Source organism: Podospora bellae-mahoneyi, chromosome 2 (genome assembly GCF_035222275.1).
Source record: "Podospora bellae-mahoneyi strain CBS 112042 chromosome 2, whole genome shotgun sequence".
In the NCBI taxonomy this organism is placed as follows: Eukaryota; Fungi; Ascomycota; class Sordariomycetes; order Sordariales; family Podosporaceae; genus Podospora; species Podospora bellae-mahoneyi.
In genome coordinates, this window is record NC_085881.1 from 4,347,357 (window position 1) to 4,363,803 (window position 16,447).

Here is a 16,447-nt window from a genome sequence, read left to right on the forward strand (position 1 = left end):
GTCTCGTGATCCTTGCTACTGTTGGGCGATGTCGTAATCAGTATGAGAGGGTAGAGTTACGACGAATGTAATTCTTATCTGGAAGTAAACAAACAAAACTCAAATTATCGTGAGCAACTTAAGTCTCGTCATGCAAAGTGATGCTTTAATGGACGATGATGTCTTCGTAATGATATCGTCGGGTGAGGCAGCTGCTGCAAGGGTACCTTCAAGCTTGGCATCGAACAGCGCGCGGCCCCTCTGACTACCACAGTGTCGTTACTGGGCTGTGCACCGTGCTATCAAATAGTGCCCTGAAAGCCAACCCCCCACCCGTTGAACCAGCTGCTCATGATCAAAAACACATTGACAGCAACCTCTTCCGCACTGTACAATCATCGAGAAACTGCTTCATTCTCCGCATACAAAAGTACCAAACAAAAATAAGTATGACTTCCAAGAACGAGTCCAACGCCAACAACACGAGTCCAACAAATGTAAGTTGCCCCCTTCCTGTGTGCGAAGCTACCAAAGTTAACCATGACCCCTTAGGCCTCTGGCGACAACGCCCATGCTGAGCTCACGGTCCAACTCGAAGACCTTCTGAACACCCTCTCGAACAAATTTGCTGGCGTTTCTAGTGAAATCTTTGCAAAAAGTAAGTCATCACCCCTGGTGACCACCAACATGTGGCCTGGTCACTCACGGAATAATACTAGTGGACGAGATGTCGCGTCGCCTGGACAATCTTGAAGCACAGCTAGCAGCCAACAAGGACAAGAAGTCAAGCTCCGGCTGAAATCATGCGTGGCCAGAGCATCTGTAATTACGAGCAGGAGTTCATGGAGTTTTCAGGGGTCGTGTTTGTTTGTTAAACCTCATGGGATACACTGCCTTTGTTGCTACCCAAAATATTATCATACACGTGCCAACTCACTCGCCCCCAACGCCTACGCCTTTTTCAACCTTAGGAGAACGTTTGCCTTTTATTAATTTCTGTATCACCAGATCCACACTCGTTTAAAGCTCATCCTTGCCAGTGACCTTCTCAACAAACTTGCGGAGGATGTTGGTCTTGGTGGTAAGCTCATCAAGCTTGGTAGGGGCCAGACCACCCTTCTTGAGGATACCCTCCAAACGGGCGAGCTCTTTAGCAGCAAAACTGTCGCTCTTGCTAAGCTTGTCAAAGACACGGATGTAGTATTCGGCGTACTTGTACTGGGCATCCTCCTTGAGGCTCTCAGCAGCCTTCTTGACCTCGGCAGCGGCATCGGTAAGGGGGGTGCCACCAATGTACTTGGTGACAATCTCATCGAGAACGGCGAAGGTGCCAGCGGTGGCATCAACACCGCCGCCGGCGGCGCGGTGGGTACCGGCCTGCTCGTTGAGGAAGGCAACAAAGGCCTCCTCAGAACGGCCACCGTTGTAGTCCTCGGGAGTGGTGCTGCCCTTGGGGAAGAACTTGATGGTGGGATACGAGGTCACACCATAATCGTTGGCGGTGGCCTTGCTGTTCTCAGCTTCGGCATCAACCTTGGCAATGACGACGTTGGGCTCGTTGGCGAAGGTGGTGGCAAGGGACTCCCAAGTGGGGGCAAGGCTCTTGCAGTCTATGGAGCTGAGTTAGCATTCTGGTTTTGAGATTTCAAAATAGGTGGACACCTACGTCCGCACCAGGGAGCAGTGAAAGCAACAAGAACGTGCTTGTCACCGCCAATGGTGTTCTTGAAGGTAGCATCGGTCAGGTAGGCAACGCTGCTGGGAGGAGCGAGCTTTTTCTTGGACTTGATACCAGTCTTCTCGGTGATGAAGGCGGTCAGAGCCTCGAGGTCACGTCCACCATTGTACTCTGTTGGCTTGTCACTCTTGCCATCGAACCACTTCAGTGTAGGGAAACCCTGGACACCAAAACGCTTGCCCAACGACCTTTCGGCATCGGCATCAACCTTGGCAATCTGGACATCCTTGGTGAACTCGAAGGCGTGGGCGAGCTCCTCATAGACAGGAGCAAGGTTCTTGCAATGGCCACACCATGGGGCGAAGAACTCGACGAGGGTGGGCTTCCCGGACTTGAGGACGACTTCGTCGAAGTTGCTAGGGATAAGATCGAGGACGGCAGACTTGGCCGCGACAACAGCCGTGAGGCCGGCGAGCACGAAGCTCTTGAGGAGAACCATGGTGGTGATGTCGTACCACGGCGGTTTGCGGGATGGGGGTTTTGAAATCGAGCTCGATGCAACAGGGCGGATGAAAAAGGTAAAGATGGATAAATTCAGAGAGCCGGCTCTATTGAATGGATGCCTCCAGGCAAATGCAAATCAAGGGATGCTTTGAAATCCCAGGAAAAGATGCCACTTTGCAGAAGAGCTCGCTGACAACTGGCGGCGCAATCCTGGCACATCGGCTGGAAAGCTTCCCCAGTTTTGCAGCTCCCGCCCCGCCATCTGAAACAGTGCCAGCGACTGCAGCAAGCGCACTGTCCCAACAAGCCATCAAATCCCTGCAGACAGCTGATAAGCGATAAGATATGGGGCTTATCAGCCAGCGGGCGGTGAAGTAAAAAGACCCATAATTCCAGGCCAAGCGCCACAAACGCACAAGCCACCCACCAGCGAAGCCCTCCCGCACAAGAAAAATCTCCTGTCCATATTGCGGAACTCCCTAGCAACATTTCCGGCCGACCACCGCTCTCCGTCGACGACATCTTCACGCCAAACCCACCCCTCTCCGAAATTTGCCCTTTTTCGCAAGGAAAAATTGCATCAATCTCTCAAGATGTCTCACGAGTCTGTCTGGAACTCCCGCCCCCGCACTTACGGCAAGGGCTCTCGCGCTTGGTAAGGAAACACTAAGAAACCCCACAACATCCATCACGAACGATACCGCCGACGAACATGGGTACCAGGAGGAAAGCATATCGGATGGGGGAAGGGCTAGGGTTCTTGGACAAGAGGAGGAATGGAAAGAGAAGGGAGGGGGATAAGCCATCACGATTTCACACGAAAGAGAGAGAACCTCGAAGAACAAGTGTGGCTAACGATAGATTTTTCGATATATAGCCGTGTCTGCACCCACCAGGCTGGTCTGATCCGCAAGTACGGCCTCAACATCTGCCGTCAGTGCTTCCGCGAGAAGGCTGCCGACATTGGTTTCGTCAAGGTACGATAACAACTCCCTCGATTTCGAGATCCGAGCACCACATACACAGAACCCCGAGCGATTCACACCTCCATACCCCCGCCGATGCCACTTCAGAACCGAACATACAGAATACTAACATGTGACACAACAGTACCGGTAAATCACCCACTCTAATGTCGGGAGACTTGGAGGGTTTGACAACCACGGGGCTTCCGGGTTTTGTGGTTTGATGACATGACGGGGAGAATGGGAAAGGGAAACGGTGACAAAAACGGAATTCTTTTGGGGAAACCATGGGCAAAGGGGGGGGGACGGATACCAACTAGAACACCCTTTTTCGCCGGCTGGGAAATAAGAACAAAAAAGGGACAAACTTTGTGATTTGACGACCACTTTACGGAAGAAAACGGGCTGAAGAAAACCGAGGACTGATATTCCGAAAGATCAATAAGGCGGCCAGCGTTGGGATTCTTTTCACTCATTATTTGCATGGGATAAGGGGGAAACCAAGGCCAACAAAGTGGGAGTTATCACGGGTTTTACCTTTTTTTTTTTTTTTTGTGAAAGCATCCTTTTTTGTGCTTTTTCTGAGAAGAGCAACTGAAATGACCCAAGTTGCAAACACACACTCAAGGTGCATTCTTGTTGTTTGCTGTTGTTGTTTTGTCCGCGGTTGCCCAGCGAATAGATCTCGACATCTGCTTTGATTGATGGGAGAGTGCGCATGGTTTACTCTCAATGGGACATCACATTCGTGGACAATGATCAAATTCCAAAAGCGCTTCCACCATCCCATTCCCACTGCGTGTGACATCATCTCATCTCTTGTACAAGTCTTTCTTTATCTTCGTGATTCATCATTCTCTCCCATTTCCTTTTGTATGTCTTCTATATTACAGTATTTTAAAACAACAACCGAAGCAGAAGGAGGGGAGATCAGCCGAGCCCCAAGTGTAATAATGCACAAAGAACCCCCAGGGCGCAGCTTCCAAACTGGCGCTTTCCTTCTAAACACATCATGATGATATACAGTGTACAAAGTTCGTTTTCAACGCCAAAGCGCCCCCGTCCCCCTTATCCACACACGAAACCAAGGGGCCCCTTCCATTTTTGTCCCGGCCGTGAGTTGTTGTTGTTTGATTTTTTTATTTTATTTCATTATTTACCTCATCGAGAGTTTACTCGAGGATGCGGGTGACGAGACCAGTGGCAACAGTGCGGCCACCTTCTCTGATGGTGATGCGCATACCGGCCTCGACGGCAACGGGGTTGTAGAGCTCGGCCAACATCTCGACGTTGTCACCGGGCATGACCATCTTGCTGGAGGCATCCTCGGTGCCTTCAGGGAAGTAGAGGGTGACGGACTCGTCGGCGGAGCGGATGTACATCTGGGGGCGGTACTTCTCACCGAAGCCGGAGTGACGGCCACCTTCCTCCTTGGACAGGACGTAGAGGGAGAGCAGGAACTTCTTGTGGGCAGTGACGGTGCCGGGCTTGGCAACGACCATACCACGCTTGATGTCCTCACGGCGGACACCACGGAGGAGAAGACCGGAGTTGTCACCGGCGCGGGACTCCTCGCAGGACTTCTTGAAGGTCTCGATGTCGGTGACCTTGGTCTTAATGATCTCGTTGGACTTGCCAATGAGCTCGATATCGGCATCTCTCTTGAGAGTACCACGCTCGACACGGCCAGAGACGACGGTACCACGGCCGGCAATGGAGAAGACGTCCTCAATGGGCATGAGGAAAGGCTTGTCGGTGTCACGCTCGGGGGTGGGGATCCACTCATCGACAGCCTTCATAAGCTCATCGATCTTGGACTCGCCAATCTCGGGGCGCTTGCCCTCCATGGCGCAGAGAGCAGAACCGAGAACGACGGGGGTGTTGTCACCGTCGAAGCCGTACGAGGTGAGAAGCTCACGCATCTCCATCTCGACGAGCTCCAACATCTCGGGGTCCTCGAGGGCATCGACCTTGTTGACGAAGACGACGATTCTCTGGATACCCATCTGGCGGGCGAGGAGCAAGTGCTCACGGGTCTGGGGCATCTGTCCATCGGAAGCAGCAACGACAATGATGGCACCATCCATGGAGGCGGCACCGGTAATCATGTTCTTAATGTAATCAGCGTGACCAGGGCAGTCGACGTGGGAGTAGTGGCGGGCCTCGGTCGAGTACTCGATGTGGGCAGTGGAGATGGTGATACCACGCTTGCGCTCTTCGGGGGCCTTGTCGATAGCGCCATACTCGAGGAAGTTGGCCATGCCCTTCTCGGCTTGCCTCTTGGTGATGGCGGCGGAAAGGGTAGTCTGTGGGAGCTCGGTTAGTGGGGGGGAGGGCGCAAATTGGGCGCATTCCCGGAGATGTGCGGACCTTTCCATGATCGACGTGACCGATTGTGCCTTGAACAGTTGTTAGTAACGGTGGCAGGTTCTAGATAATTTGAGGATTAACGCACCAATGTTGACGTGGGGCTTGGTGCGCTCAAAAACAGCGTACGACCGGGCAAAGTTGAGGATGGGAGTGCGGGTCTGGCGCTGGAGCTGGACCAGAGGAGTGGCAGACTGTCTGAGGGTGGCCGCCCTCAGGAAGGGGGCAATGGTTCTGAGGAGGGCAGGCATGGTGACAATCTGGGAATCGCTCACAAAACCAGAGGGATGCCGAAGGAGCGGAGAGGTGGGATCAACTGGATGTTGAAGAGTTCGAGCTGCACAAGTTAGAAAATTTGGGAGCCCGGGGGTTCATCCAAACCCGCTAGTGCTGCCCGGGTCGGGGTTGCACGGACTGCCTTGCGCCTCGTGCTGTTTATGTGCATTAACCTCATCCGATATCACGTGGGTTCGTGCGCAACCCCGCGGGCAGTTTTCATCGCGGACTCGCGATAGATGCCCGCGAGGCATGTCGTGAGGCCCAAGGTGTACCGGAGTGGAGGCGGGGCTGGCAAGTGATATGGTAGGTTGCGCGGAAGAATGCTCAATATCAATTAATGCCATTCAATATCTTGAAGAACAACTTGCAACAAGGGCCCCTCGACTCTGACATCTGTAACCAATTGGCATGTGCTGGTGTTGAGTGAGTTCTTTCCTCTTCCTCCATTGCGAGTGCCCCACTGTTGCGGCTCAGAAATGTGGGCGGAGCAGCGCCTTCCCAAATAACGGGCAACTGTGTCTGATATCTCACTGAATTGTGCATTGCAAACACTCTCACTTTGACGTTGCAAATGAGGTCGGAAACCGCTCTTTGGAAGTTATCTTAATATACCCAATTTTCTTTCCATTCTTACATCAAACCAATTATCCGGTATAGTGTAACGGTTAACATATCGCGTTTTCACCGCGAAGCTCGGGGTTCGATTCCCCGTACCGGAGTCGATTCCATCACCAACAATCCTGTGGAGTGTTGGTGATGATTGTTTTTGGTCTTGTGGTATCTGTTTTGCTTCTTTTGCGTCATCTGCTGCCATGAGGAGGTGTTCCTTCCATTTTTGTGGAATTTGAGCGCATGGCAGGTGTTGCTCCCTCTCTTCATGTTCGTTGCAGGCTTTTTTTGGCTTTCCTGGCCCCACCTAGACTTGTCGTTCCTTCTGCAACTGTTGGCCCCACCATGCACTTGCACAAAGGAGGTTGTGACACCTCGGCTTCGAGTTTACAGGTTTTGTCTTTATACTCATCAATATCACCGCCGTCAACACATTTCCAGCAACAGTTACTGGAAATGTGCCAACAGCAGCCAGACCGATTGGCAGAAATCCCGAGACCAGTGAGGCGATTGAGACTCTCCATGAACTCTTCTTTCAACACCCCACACTCACAATAAAGTGCGACAGCCACCACATCCTCCCAGGTTCCCATCTTGAAGTTCTTCTCATTTTCAGACATCAATATAAGGTGAGACTCGAGCTCTGCCCAGACTCGGCAATCGCTGACTGTCTTGGGTGATGCTTGGCATGGTTGTGGTAACCTTTGGTGTGGCTGAATGCAGGCGTAATTAAAACATGGTCGTCTGAGTGTGCTCAACTGGCTAGGTAGAATATGAGCAGATGGCGTAAACGCCCATCCTCAACAACTGATGACTCCGATGGTGTGAATCACCGCCGGCCTGGCCAGCAGGAAAGATAAATATCTCTCCCAACAATGCTTGGCAGTCTCACCACCGAGATATCATCCGCCTTCCACAGAGTCTCAGCATCTCCTGGGCTTTAGCAAAGGGTACAATGTCGTACTAATCTGTTCGTCAGGTCCGCCGTACTCTCAGCAATCAACGCCGTGATGGTTGGTGATGAGAATATCACAATATCTGTTTGGGGGATTCCTCTGTTTCATTTCACCCTGTATGCTAGATCTGTCCCTAACAAACATCCAATTGCATGGTCCGCTGGCGTAATGGCAGCGCGTCTGACTACGATTTCATATCAATCAATCAGGAGGTTCCAGGTTCGACCCCTGGGCGGATCGTTTTTTCTTGCCTGGGACTCCCACTCTTGGGAGTGATAACATTCCACGTTGGTGATTTTGGTCTGGCGATTCAGTCATTTTTGTTTTAGAAGCGAGAATTAACTCCCCCAAGATGTTTTGTAAATTTTTGGATTCGCTTGGTATCCAGCCTCGTAAGACGGCAAAGAACACAATCTCAAAAAGACTCGAAGACGCCGAGGACAATCCAGGGTTAGGGGCCCGCCACAAACTCGAATCCTGACTGCGCTCACTCTCGGTTTTCTCAAAAAGCAATTTCAGTTGATTTTTTCCACATCAGTGTGTTCGTGAATAGATTCCCTTGTTTGTACCAGTATGTTTGATGCTCTATCTTCTCACTATATTTGACGTTCTCGGGAAAAGCGGAGTATCTTGGTCAGCAACAACCATCGGCGGTCCCTCACGGCCGCTGCCGCCGCCGCCGATAGCAGCGCCGAGACTTTAAAACAAGTCGGCCAAACCTACTCACTCACTTGGTCGCTGGGTGAACTCACCTTGCATGCTTGTTTCATAAACTTCAGAGACTCAAACTTCCCTTGTGAACACGACTTTTAAATTTTTTTATTGAAACATGGAGGTGGAGGAAGATACGTCATGGAACGGCGTCGAACACACGGGCGAGGAGGCCATCGATGTCGATGAGCTAAGAGTCATGTATTGCGCTGCTGATTCCTTCCAGTAAGTTTTCATCTCACCATCACATCACATACATATTGGATTGAAAATATTGACATGAGACGGCAGACAATACCCCCGCCTGGCCCACTACCAAACCACCCACCTCCGCCGGCAGTCCTTCTACTCCCTCCCCCAAGCCCACCTCCGGCTCCTGTCATCCCCACCGTTTAACTACCTCGAAACGCTTTCCAAAGTCGACAACTGCATCGACTCCAACGCCGAGCTGTCCAGGGCCATCTTCAAAGCTGCCCTCTCAAACTTCAACCTGGGGGTGCCCGACGAAAAGTCACGGACTGCTACTGGCACCCTTAAAATCCCGGATGAGTGGGTAGGCTGTGCAAAGAATGGGGATGTGGACAAGGCGAGGAGCACAGTTCGTCAGTTCTACCGGGACTGGTCGGCAGAAGGAAAAAGGGAGAGGGATGTCTGCTTCCGGAATGTTTTCAAGGTTGTTGAACAAGAGCAGAAGAGGTTGAAAGAAGGGGAGAAACTGCGGGTTTTGGTGCCGGGCGCGGGGTTGGGGAGGTTGGTGTTTGAACTGTTTCTACGGGGGTGTATAGCGGAGGGGAATGAGATTTCCTACCACCAACTGCTGGCGAGCTCTTACATCTTGAACTGCTGCGAGCGGGCGGGGCAGTACGAGGTTTTTCCTTGGGTGCATGGGTTTTCGAATCATAGGACAAGAAGGGATCAGTTTAGGGGGTACAAGGTGCCGGATGTGCACTGTATGAGCGAGACAATGAGGGTGCAGGAGGAGACGGGCAGGGTCGGCGAAATGAGCATGACGGCTGCGGATTTCTTGTGCGAGTACGCCAAGGAGGAAAACGCGGGGGCGTTTGATGTGGTGGCGGCGGTTTTTTTCCTCGATACGGCCCCGAATCTGATTAGGTATTTGGATGTGATTTATGGGTGTTTGAAGCCGGGGGGGGTGCTGGTGAACTTTGGGCCGTTGCTGTGGCATTTCGAGGGGGTGATGCCGAATAAGAGTGAGAACGGGGCCCATATGAGTGGCGGGGATGATATGACGGGGATTGCGGAGCCAGGGAACTTTGAGCTGACGGATGAGGAGGTGATGGAGCTGGTGACAAAGGTTGGGTTCGTGGTTGAGTCGAGGGAGACGGGGGTCGAGGCGCCGTATATACATGATACCGAGTCCATGCTGCAGACTGTGTATCGAGCCAGTACGTGGGTTGCGAGGAAGCCGGTCATCAAGGCGGATACTTCTTAGAGGGTGCATATATTTATCTCAAAAAATAAAACAAAAAATGCTCAAAATGCTAAAGAACAACTCCTCTCTCAAAGCTTGGAATCCAACTGCCCCCTAGCCCACATAGCACCACCATCAATGGCGAAATCAGCACCGTTCACGTGGTTACTCGCCCGACTGCACAGATACACAATCGCACCAGCAATATCCTCCGGTCTCCCTAACCTCCTCATCGGGTTGGCCTTGGCAAACGCATCATGCCCACCGCTCATCTCCAGCAGCCCATTGCTCATCTTGCTAGGGAAAAACCCAGGGCAGATGCTGTTCACGCTGATATGCCTCGGGCCCAATTCCACAGCCAAGTTCCTCCCCAGGTGAATAACCGCCGCCTTGCTAGCACTGTATCCATATGTGCCCTGCTTGCCCAAAGTACCAATCCCCAACCCAGCCACCGATGCAGTGATAATCACCTTTGACGGCGTCTCAACGCTGGCGTTTTTGCTCATGAGGGGCACGAAGTCACGGATGAGGTTAAAGACGCCCTTGACGTTGAGGTCCATGACCTTGGAAAAGGCCGAGTCGGAGTGAGTGTCGATGTACTCGCCCCATGTGGCGCCGGCGTTGGCGAGGAGGATGTCGACGTGGTCGGTGTGCTTCTTCACCTGCTCGACGAGGTGGGTGACGCCGGCTTGGGTGGCGCAGTCGGCCGGCACAGAGATGGCCTTGGCGCCGGGGGAGAGGTTGGGGAGGGCGTTGAGGGTGGCGACGGCGGATTCGCAGGCGGCGGCCTTGCGCGAGGAGATGAAGACGAGGGAGGCGCCGGATTGGAGGATGCTAATGGGGAGTGTTAGTGACGTGATTGATACAGACTGACAGGATGAACATACGCAGAAGCAGCACTCAACCCCAAACCACGGGAGCCACCGGTGATGACGGCAACCTTGCCCTTCAGGGAAAACAGGGACGAGAAGTCCTCGAGCTGAGCTTCGGCCATTGTATCGGTCTTGGTGTGAGAAAAGATGAGAGATGAAACAGACAGACAACTAGAATTGGGACAAAGGAGGTGGATGTTATAATTCCCAGCCCTCGAGGTATGTACCCGCTATATCGCTACCGCCGATCTGGTTCGGTTCCCTTTCCCGGGGTGGTGGAGCTTAACTCAGGGGGTTTATACTAGATCGTGGAATCTGCGGGGAACCCCAGCCATGCCTCGGCCTCGGTCCATCACCCCGCCCTTTAAAGCTACAACTCCGGCTTTAGCCTCGCCCAGGGGGAGGCTAACCTCGGCGATAAGCACATAGGTAAGAGGCAAGCTCTTTGATATCTTGCTGTCTTGACACTGGCCAATCATCTTACACTATCAGTAACATAAAAAGAAAGACCCAAAGTCTCAAGGATCGAATTGGTACAAAATACGCTCACAAAACTAAGTACAGTAGCTAAGCTAGCTGGATGGAAATTCCGCAACATCAGAAACCATAAAAGAACAAGGCTGTGGCCTAGGTACCGGTGCTGTTACCAAATTTTGGCGTAGCCTATAGAGGATACTCTTCCAACCGCAGATTTCGCTTGGGAAAAAAAGCCCAAGGCTTCCTGAAAAGCACGTCAACACAAAGCAGCCCCAACGGCCGGTCAGTCTCCGAATTTTATACCTCCACCAAAGGAGCTTGAGCCTGAGGCTGGGGCTGTCCTGGAGACTCCTCTTGCTGCCCATGTTCCGCTCCATCTTCATGTCCTGGTTGCTGCCCTTCCGTCTGGGCCTCCTGGGCTGCTCGAGCAGCGGCCCTCTCCCGTTCGGCAGCCTCTTCAGCAGCTCTCCTCTCCTCCCTTTCCCGCGCCTCCAGTTGCTGAATATGTCTCTCTGCAACCCCTGGCGCCAAACTGGCCAGAAGCAAGATACCTGCTCTCTCTAGCCACCTGGCCTGGTTTTGTAGCCAATTTCCATTAGCATTCCGTCTCTGTGCTACCAACCGCCGCGCAGTCTCCGCCGGATCGGGGTTGCCAGCCTGACCAGCCCCTGCTGGTGCGTTCTGTGCTGGTCTCTGTTGATTCTGATGTTCCGGATTGGGGATCAGGTTCTCAATATGCTCTCTGATGGGCTGAAACACGTCGTTGACCAAGGCATTCAAAATCCCTGTATGAAACGCCAGGAGGATCAGGGACACTATACTCAACGACAGCCACCGTTCCCATGAGGGGTTGCTGTAGGAGAACCAAAAGGCAAAAGCGGCCAGACGAATGATGAGCCACACGGTGGGCCAGGCAGCCACCACCCACCCTCCAGGGTTGCCCTGATGTCCAAACTGTGGAGGCCGGGCAAGAGGAGGGTTAGCTGGAGCTGCCACTTGGGCCTGCTGAACCCGATGCCGAAGGCCGTCGACAGGATGAGCCTGGAAACCTGCTTGGGCTTGTTCCTGCTGGGGTTGTACCGGCCCGTGAGCTGCTGCATTTGGGTTTGGCCAGAGAGGCGGTGGCACCGGTCCGGGTTGCGGCTGCTGGAAAGCCAATGGCATGGGGCTCGGTTGAAAAGGTGGCAGGTACATGGCTGGCGGGGGATAGAACGGAGGTGGGTAGAAAAGAGGGCCTGCCATAGGAGGTACGCCGAAAGCCATGGGCTGGTAGACGTGCTGTGGTGGCCTCACAGGTAAAGCATGTGGCTGCCGCGAGGTGTACAGATCTAGAGGACTATTTACCAGTAACGCACGAGGACCAGCCTGGTCGTACAAAATGTGAACCTCAAGATCATCCAAGGCCCGAGCTTGGGACTGTCCCTGTTGGCCCTGGGGTTGTGATTGAGATTGACCCTGTGGTGCTACCTGCCGCTGCAGCGGCGGAATACCATAGGCAGCATGTCTGGTGTGGGGATCTGGGGTCGCAGAACGACTGGCATGTCTGGATACACCGGGAAAGAGAGGCGTAGTCACCCCAGGTTGAATTGGCTGAATAGGCCCATTGGAATTCGCAAGATTAGCCGCCATGTTTGCTAAGGATGCGCCAGATGCACTTCTTTGCATCGCATCAGTGATAGTTTGCGAGGCCCTAGCGGCGTCATCACCATGGATCCAGTCACGAGTCTGGTTCGCAGAAGATGGGCGATGATTTCCAGGGTTGGATGTAGGACCGCCCGCTCCTGGAGCAGAGCCAGCGGCTGGCGCAACGATCTCGTTCTGAACAGTGATGCGTACTTGTTGTCCGTTGGGCCCAACCATATCCCGCGTCAAGGCATGCGCCGGGTGCTCAGCCCCCATGACCGGGCCGTGGTGTACGCCATCGAGAGGCGGAATACCATATCCAAAGTGTCGTTGAGTATTCAAATGCGCAACTTGCCGCTGAAAGGCTTCCCGCTGAAGGTGAGCACCCCACTGAACCATATCTTGGTGTTGTAGGTGATGGACCATGGGCTGTGGAGGCGGGATAAAGCCGGCGGCTGCCACACGGATTCCATGCTGAGGGTGAAACTGGATATGTGGCTGGCGGCCAAATGGAGGTTGCGCATGGTTGTTGGGAGGGGCATTCGCATTGCCAGGCGCAGGGCTCTGGCCACGGTTCGGTGTTGCGAGCTGGGGGGTGTTGCCAGACGGCTGGTTGACAACATCTCTGATCACCATATGAAGAGATTGTTGGTCGCCGCTTGATCGGATCTATAGCAACAGTATTAGCACACCAAGTCGAGAGAAAGCGACACAGTAACGTTACACTTACCACCTGTTCTGTAAAGACATCCAGCAATGTGTCGGTATCGCGCTGCAACAGATGGCCGCGGTAGATGAATCTGATTTGCTCGTCGGATGGTCGCGAGGGGAGTTCCTCTCGAACTTTGGCCTTGAGCTGGCGCAAAGTGGTAGCAGCTGGTGTTCGGGCGAAGCTTAGTGAGGTGCCGCTTGGCTGGATGAGGTTGAGGTTAACGACCAAGGGCGCATCCTCCTGTGGAGCGGCGACCTGCTCGTCCGCCATGTTTGCTGCTAATATCTGTCGGTCAAGATGATGAGTGGGTAATGGCGATGAGACTGGAGAGAAAAGGTGGGCGGCGCTGTCAATTATTCATGGAAGTCACGAAAGACGCACGCCAGGCACGGACAGTCTGGGGCGCTCGGAGCGTCGATGTTGATGTGGGTGAGGGTGAGGTGGGCGTAAGCAAACAAGGGAGAGTCAGTCGGTCACGTCGCGGAGAAAAAAGGAGAGACCACGTTGTTGGAAAAGAGGGGAGCAAAATCGAACTTGTTGCGCATCCTATTGATGCGGAGAGGTAAAGTGTTATGTCTGAAATAAAAAAAAGCCCGCTCTTCGCATCGAAGAGAGAGAGCTGTTGTTGAGCACCACCCACACTCCCTGCCTTGCTCTTGCTCGGTCAGCTTCCAAATTCCACGCTGTCATTCCAGATGGAGGGTGCCCCCAGGTATCGGTACCCGACCCCACGCTGGGTGGCCCCTGTACACAGGAAATCAGCGGAATCACATGTGATTAATCAAACTATTCTGTAAAAAATAGGGGACACATGTATCCACCACACGCGACCAATGGTGCCCCCCCAAACGGCGCCTTGCCATCCCGGGATAACGGCTCTGGGCGGGAAACACCGTCGCATCCACTGGTTCGCTCTCTCTTTCAGTCTGAAAAGCAAGCTGCGTCATGAGAGTGACAGCTTGAGCTAATTGTGCAGCTGTGCCGCCCTTGCGACCGGTTTATTTCTTGTGTGACTGACTTTGCGACTTTGCGGTATAGCAACGGCCTGAGATTACCCGCGCCTGCCCCCAGAGCCGCTGCTATTTTTTTTTTTTTTGCAGGCAGGCCAACGATGCAGGTTCGTCAACATACACCGCCTTACTCCCCTGGTTACGGATGAGAAAAAGTTATTAAAAGGGGCAACATGGCGTTTCCTCAGATTGGCCCTGTTTCGATCTCTGTCGGGTTACCTGTAGCTGGGTTGGCTCGCACCACACTCCTTCGACGCTCTCAGCGCCTCTCTCACCACCACCTCTCGCAAGCCACCACTCGTCGGGCACACTCGACACATCGATACGGCCGCCAGCAGCAGCGCCTCTTCGGCCAACGCTCCTTCTCCCAGCAGTCCCACCGGCCCAAGGCCGACTCCAAAGTGAACGACTCCAAGATTCGGTGGTATCCCATTCCCGTCGGCCTCGGCGTCGGCTTTCTGGGTCTGGTTCAGTTCTACAAGGTCTACTCGCGGGAGAAGGAACCTCAAGAAAATGGCGAACCAGAGAAGAAGCCAAAAAAGAGGCCACGGGTGAGGCCCGATGGACCTTGGTACGATATTTCACTCCAGATACATACTTGATCTTGAGGCACGGGGACAGAGGACTGACACATGGTTTCCAGGCAGGTGCAAATCATGTCGACTCTGCCATTGAAGGCCATGTCTCGGCTTTGGGGCAAGTTCAATGAGCTCGTCATTCCATACCACCTCCGTTCTCCTGGTTTCCGGCTGTACTCTTGGTTCTTTGGTGTCAACATGGACGAGATCGAGGAACCGGATATTCGCAATTTCCCCAACCTGGCCGCCTTTTTCTACCGTACCCTGAAGCCCGGTGCCCGACCCCTGGATCCGAACCCGAACGCTCTCTTGTCTCCCGCGGATGGTCGAGTTCTGCAGTACGGTCAGATAGAAGGCGGCGATATCGAACAGGTCAAGGGAATGACATATACCATCGATGCTCTCCTCGGTCAAAACAGCCCCTCGCCAAGTCTCTCTAGCAGCCAAGCCTCTCTCGAAAAGCTCATCAAGCCCGCCGCCCAGCGTGAACTCGAAGGCGACGAAGAACTGGTCAAGAGGGACGAAGAATTCGCCTCGGTTAACGGTATCTCGTACACCCTCCCCGATCTCCTGTCCGGCAACAAGAAGAAGAGAAAGAGCGACAGCTTCGACCAGCCCAAGGACGAATCCGTCACTCCCTCGGCCACCTCCGTCTCTGAAGTCCGCGCCGAGCTCGAGAAGGGCGAGAAGGCCTGGTACGATTATCTCACCCCCGGCAGCCGTCACGTCCTCTACTACGCCGTCATCTACCTTGCCCCCGGGGATTACCACCGCTTCCACTCACCCACCAACTGGGTCGTTGAGAGGAGACGCCACTTTGCCGGAGAACTCTACAGCGTGTCCCCGTATCTTCAGCGCACCATGCCCGGTTTGTTCACTCTCAACGAGCGTGTCGTTCTCCTTGGTCGCTGGCGCTGGGGTTTCTTCAGCTACGTCCCCGTCGGTGCCACCAACGTCGGTTCTATCAAGATCAACTTTGACAGGGAGCTCCGCACCAATAGCCTGACGACGGACACCGAGGCCGACAGGGCGGCCGAGGAGGCTGCTCAGCGCGGTGAGCCGTACCTTGGTTACGCCGAGGCCACGTACGAGGCTGCCAGCCAAGTCCTGAGGGGCCACGCGCTGCGCAGGGGTGAGGAGATGGGCGGTTTCCAACTCGGCAGCACGATTGTTCTCGTCTTTGAGGCACCTGCTTCGGAGCACGATCCCGAGACTGGCAAGCACACCAGGGGGTGGTCGTGGAATGTTGAAAAGGGGCAGAGAGTCAAGGTTGGGCAGTCTTTGGGACAGGTTGATATGTAAAAGTTGGTATCCAAAACGTTGGGGGAAAGAGGGGTGTTGTATATACCAAAGAGGGATTTTGTTTTTCAACTTTAATCGTGGGTAGAAATTTGTGTTTTAATGCGGCAATCAACTTGTTCGTTTATTCATAGTTTTGGGGGTCAGTTCCTATTCTAGCATGTTGGGTGTGGTTGGAAAAGTTGATAGAAGTTTTAAAAGTGTTGTTAAGATCTTGAAAATTCATCGTCTATGATGCTCTATAGGTATATGTACATCTTCTCTCTAGGGTTCATTCCAGTCGTCTGTATCCGCCATCATTGAATAAAAGGGGGTATTTCGTATTCTCTTAAACTTATGAAAAAAAAAAAAAAAAAAAAAAAAAAACAACTGTTTCAACGCCCACTCACGATGTCT

The 16,447-nt window shown here is 53.3% G+C and overlaps 9 protein-coding genes and 2 non-coding genes across 11 annotated transcripts; 7 read left to right on the forward strand and 4 right to left on the reverse strand.

Annotated features, from left to right (window-relative positions):
* Positions 1-130: 130 nt before the first annotated feature.
* QC761_211980 (uncharacterized protein) lies at positions 131-858 on the forward strand (the record flags this gene model as incomplete). Its single annotated transcript, XM_062876931.1, has 4 exons — positions 131-182; positions 229-476; positions 532-637; positions 699-858. The coding sequence occupies 4 exons, from the start codon at positions 131-133 to the stop codon at positions 776-778; spliced, it is 486 nt and encodes a 161-aa protein (XP_062735577.1). The 3' UTR covers positions 779-858.
* On the reverse strand, positions 853-2,480 carry ERP38 (Protein disulfide-isomerase erp38). The gene is made up of 2 exons (XM_062876932.1): positions 1,646-2,480; positions 853-1,589 (listed from the first exon to the last, which is right to left on the reverse strand). Exons 1-2 carry the CDS (start codon positions 2,154-2,156, stop codon positions 1,000-1,002), a joined length of 1,101 nt encoding a protein of 366 aa, XP_062735578.1. The 5' UTR covers positions 2,157-2,480; the 3' UTR covers positions 853-999.
* On the forward strand, positions 2,480-3,844 carry RPS29 (40S ribosomal protein S29). Its single transcript, XM_062876933.1, has 3 exons — positions 2,480-2,816; positions 3,039-3,138; positions 3,272-3,844. The coding sequence occupies exons 1-3, from the start codon at positions 2,755-2,757 to the stop codon at positions 3,278-3,280; spliced, it is 171 nt and encodes a 56-aa protein (XP_062735579.1). The 5' UTR covers positions 2,480-2,754; the 3' UTR covers positions 3,281-3,844.
* Positions 3,845-3,992: 148 nt separating this feature from the next.
* TUF1 (translation elongation factor Tu) lies at positions 3,993-6,033 on the reverse strand. Its single transcript, XM_062876934.1, has 3 exons — positions 5,582-6,033; positions 5,497-5,525; positions 3,993-5,432 (listed from the first exon to the last, which is right to left on the reverse strand). The coding sequence occupies exons 1-3, from the start codon at positions 5,742-5,744 to the stop codon at positions 4,299-4,301; spliced, it is 1,326 nt and encodes a 441-aa protein (XP_062735580.1). The 5' UTR covers positions 5,745-6,033; the 3' UTR covers positions 3,993-4,298.
* Positions 6,034-6,419: 386 nt separating this feature from the next.
* On the forward strand, positions 6,420-6,491 carry QC761_0044480. The gene has a single exon. It is a non-coding gene; the product is annotated as a tRNA-Glu (tRNA).
* A 337-nt stretch (positions 6,492-6,828) lies between these two features.
* Positions 6,829-6,939, forward strand: QC761_0044490 (uncharacterized protein; the record flags this gene model as incomplete). Its single annotated transcript, XM_062872394.1, has 1 exon — positions 6,829-6,939. Exon 1 carries the CDS (start codon positions 6,838-6,840, stop codon positions 6,937-6,939), a length of 102 nt encoding a protein of 33 aa, XP_062735581.1. The 5' UTR covers positions 6,829-6,837.
* A 552-nt stretch (positions 6,940-7,491) lies between these two features.
* QC761_0044500 lies at positions 7,492-7,577 on the forward strand. The gene has a single exon. It is a non-coding gene; the product is annotated as a tRNA-Arg (tRNA).
* A 589-nt stretch (positions 7,578-8,166) lies between these two features.
* QC761_212020 (uncharacterized protein) lies at positions 8,167-9,562 on the forward strand (the record flags this gene model as incomplete). Its single annotated transcript, XM_062876935.1, has 2 exons — positions 8,167-8,273; positions 8,340-9,562. 2 exons carry the CDS (start codon positions 8,167-8,169, stop codon positions 9,499-9,501), a joined length of 1,269 nt encoding a protein of 422 aa, XP_062735582.1. The 3' UTR covers positions 9,502-9,562.
* Positions 9,486-10,474, reverse strand: QC761_212030 (uncharacterized protein; the record flags this gene model as incomplete). Its single annotated transcript, XM_062876936.1, has 2 exons — positions 9,486-10,314; positions 10,368-10,474. The coding sequence occupies 2 exons, from the start codon at positions 10,472-10,474 to the stop codon at positions 9,570-9,572; spliced, it is 852 nt and encodes a 283-aa protein (XP_062735583.1). The 3' UTR covers positions 9,486-9,569.
* A 652-nt stretch (positions 10,475-11,126) lies between these two features.
* On the reverse strand, positions 11,127-14,117 carry QC761_212040 (uncharacterized protein; the record flags this gene model as incomplete). Its single annotated transcript, XM_062876937.1, has 2 exons — positions 13,183-14,117; positions 11,127-13,121 (listed from the first exon to the last, which is right to left on the reverse strand). The coding sequence occupies exons 1-2, from the start codon at positions 13,432-13,434 to the stop codon at positions 11,127-11,129; spliced, it is 2,247 nt and encodes a 748-aa protein (XP_062735584.1). The 5' UTR covers positions 13,435-14,117.
* Positions 13,811-16,270, forward strand: PSD1 (phosphatidylserine decarboxylase 1). The gene is made up of 2 exons (XM_062876938.1): positions 13,811-14,745; positions 14,818-16,270. The coding sequence occupies exons 1-2, from the start codon at positions 14,348-14,350 to the stop codon at positions 16,052-16,054; spliced, it is 1,635 nt and encodes a 544-aa protein (XP_062735585.1). The 5' UTR covers positions 13,811-14,347; the 3' UTR covers positions 16,055-16,270.
* Positions 16,271-16,447: the final 177 nt, after the last annotated feature.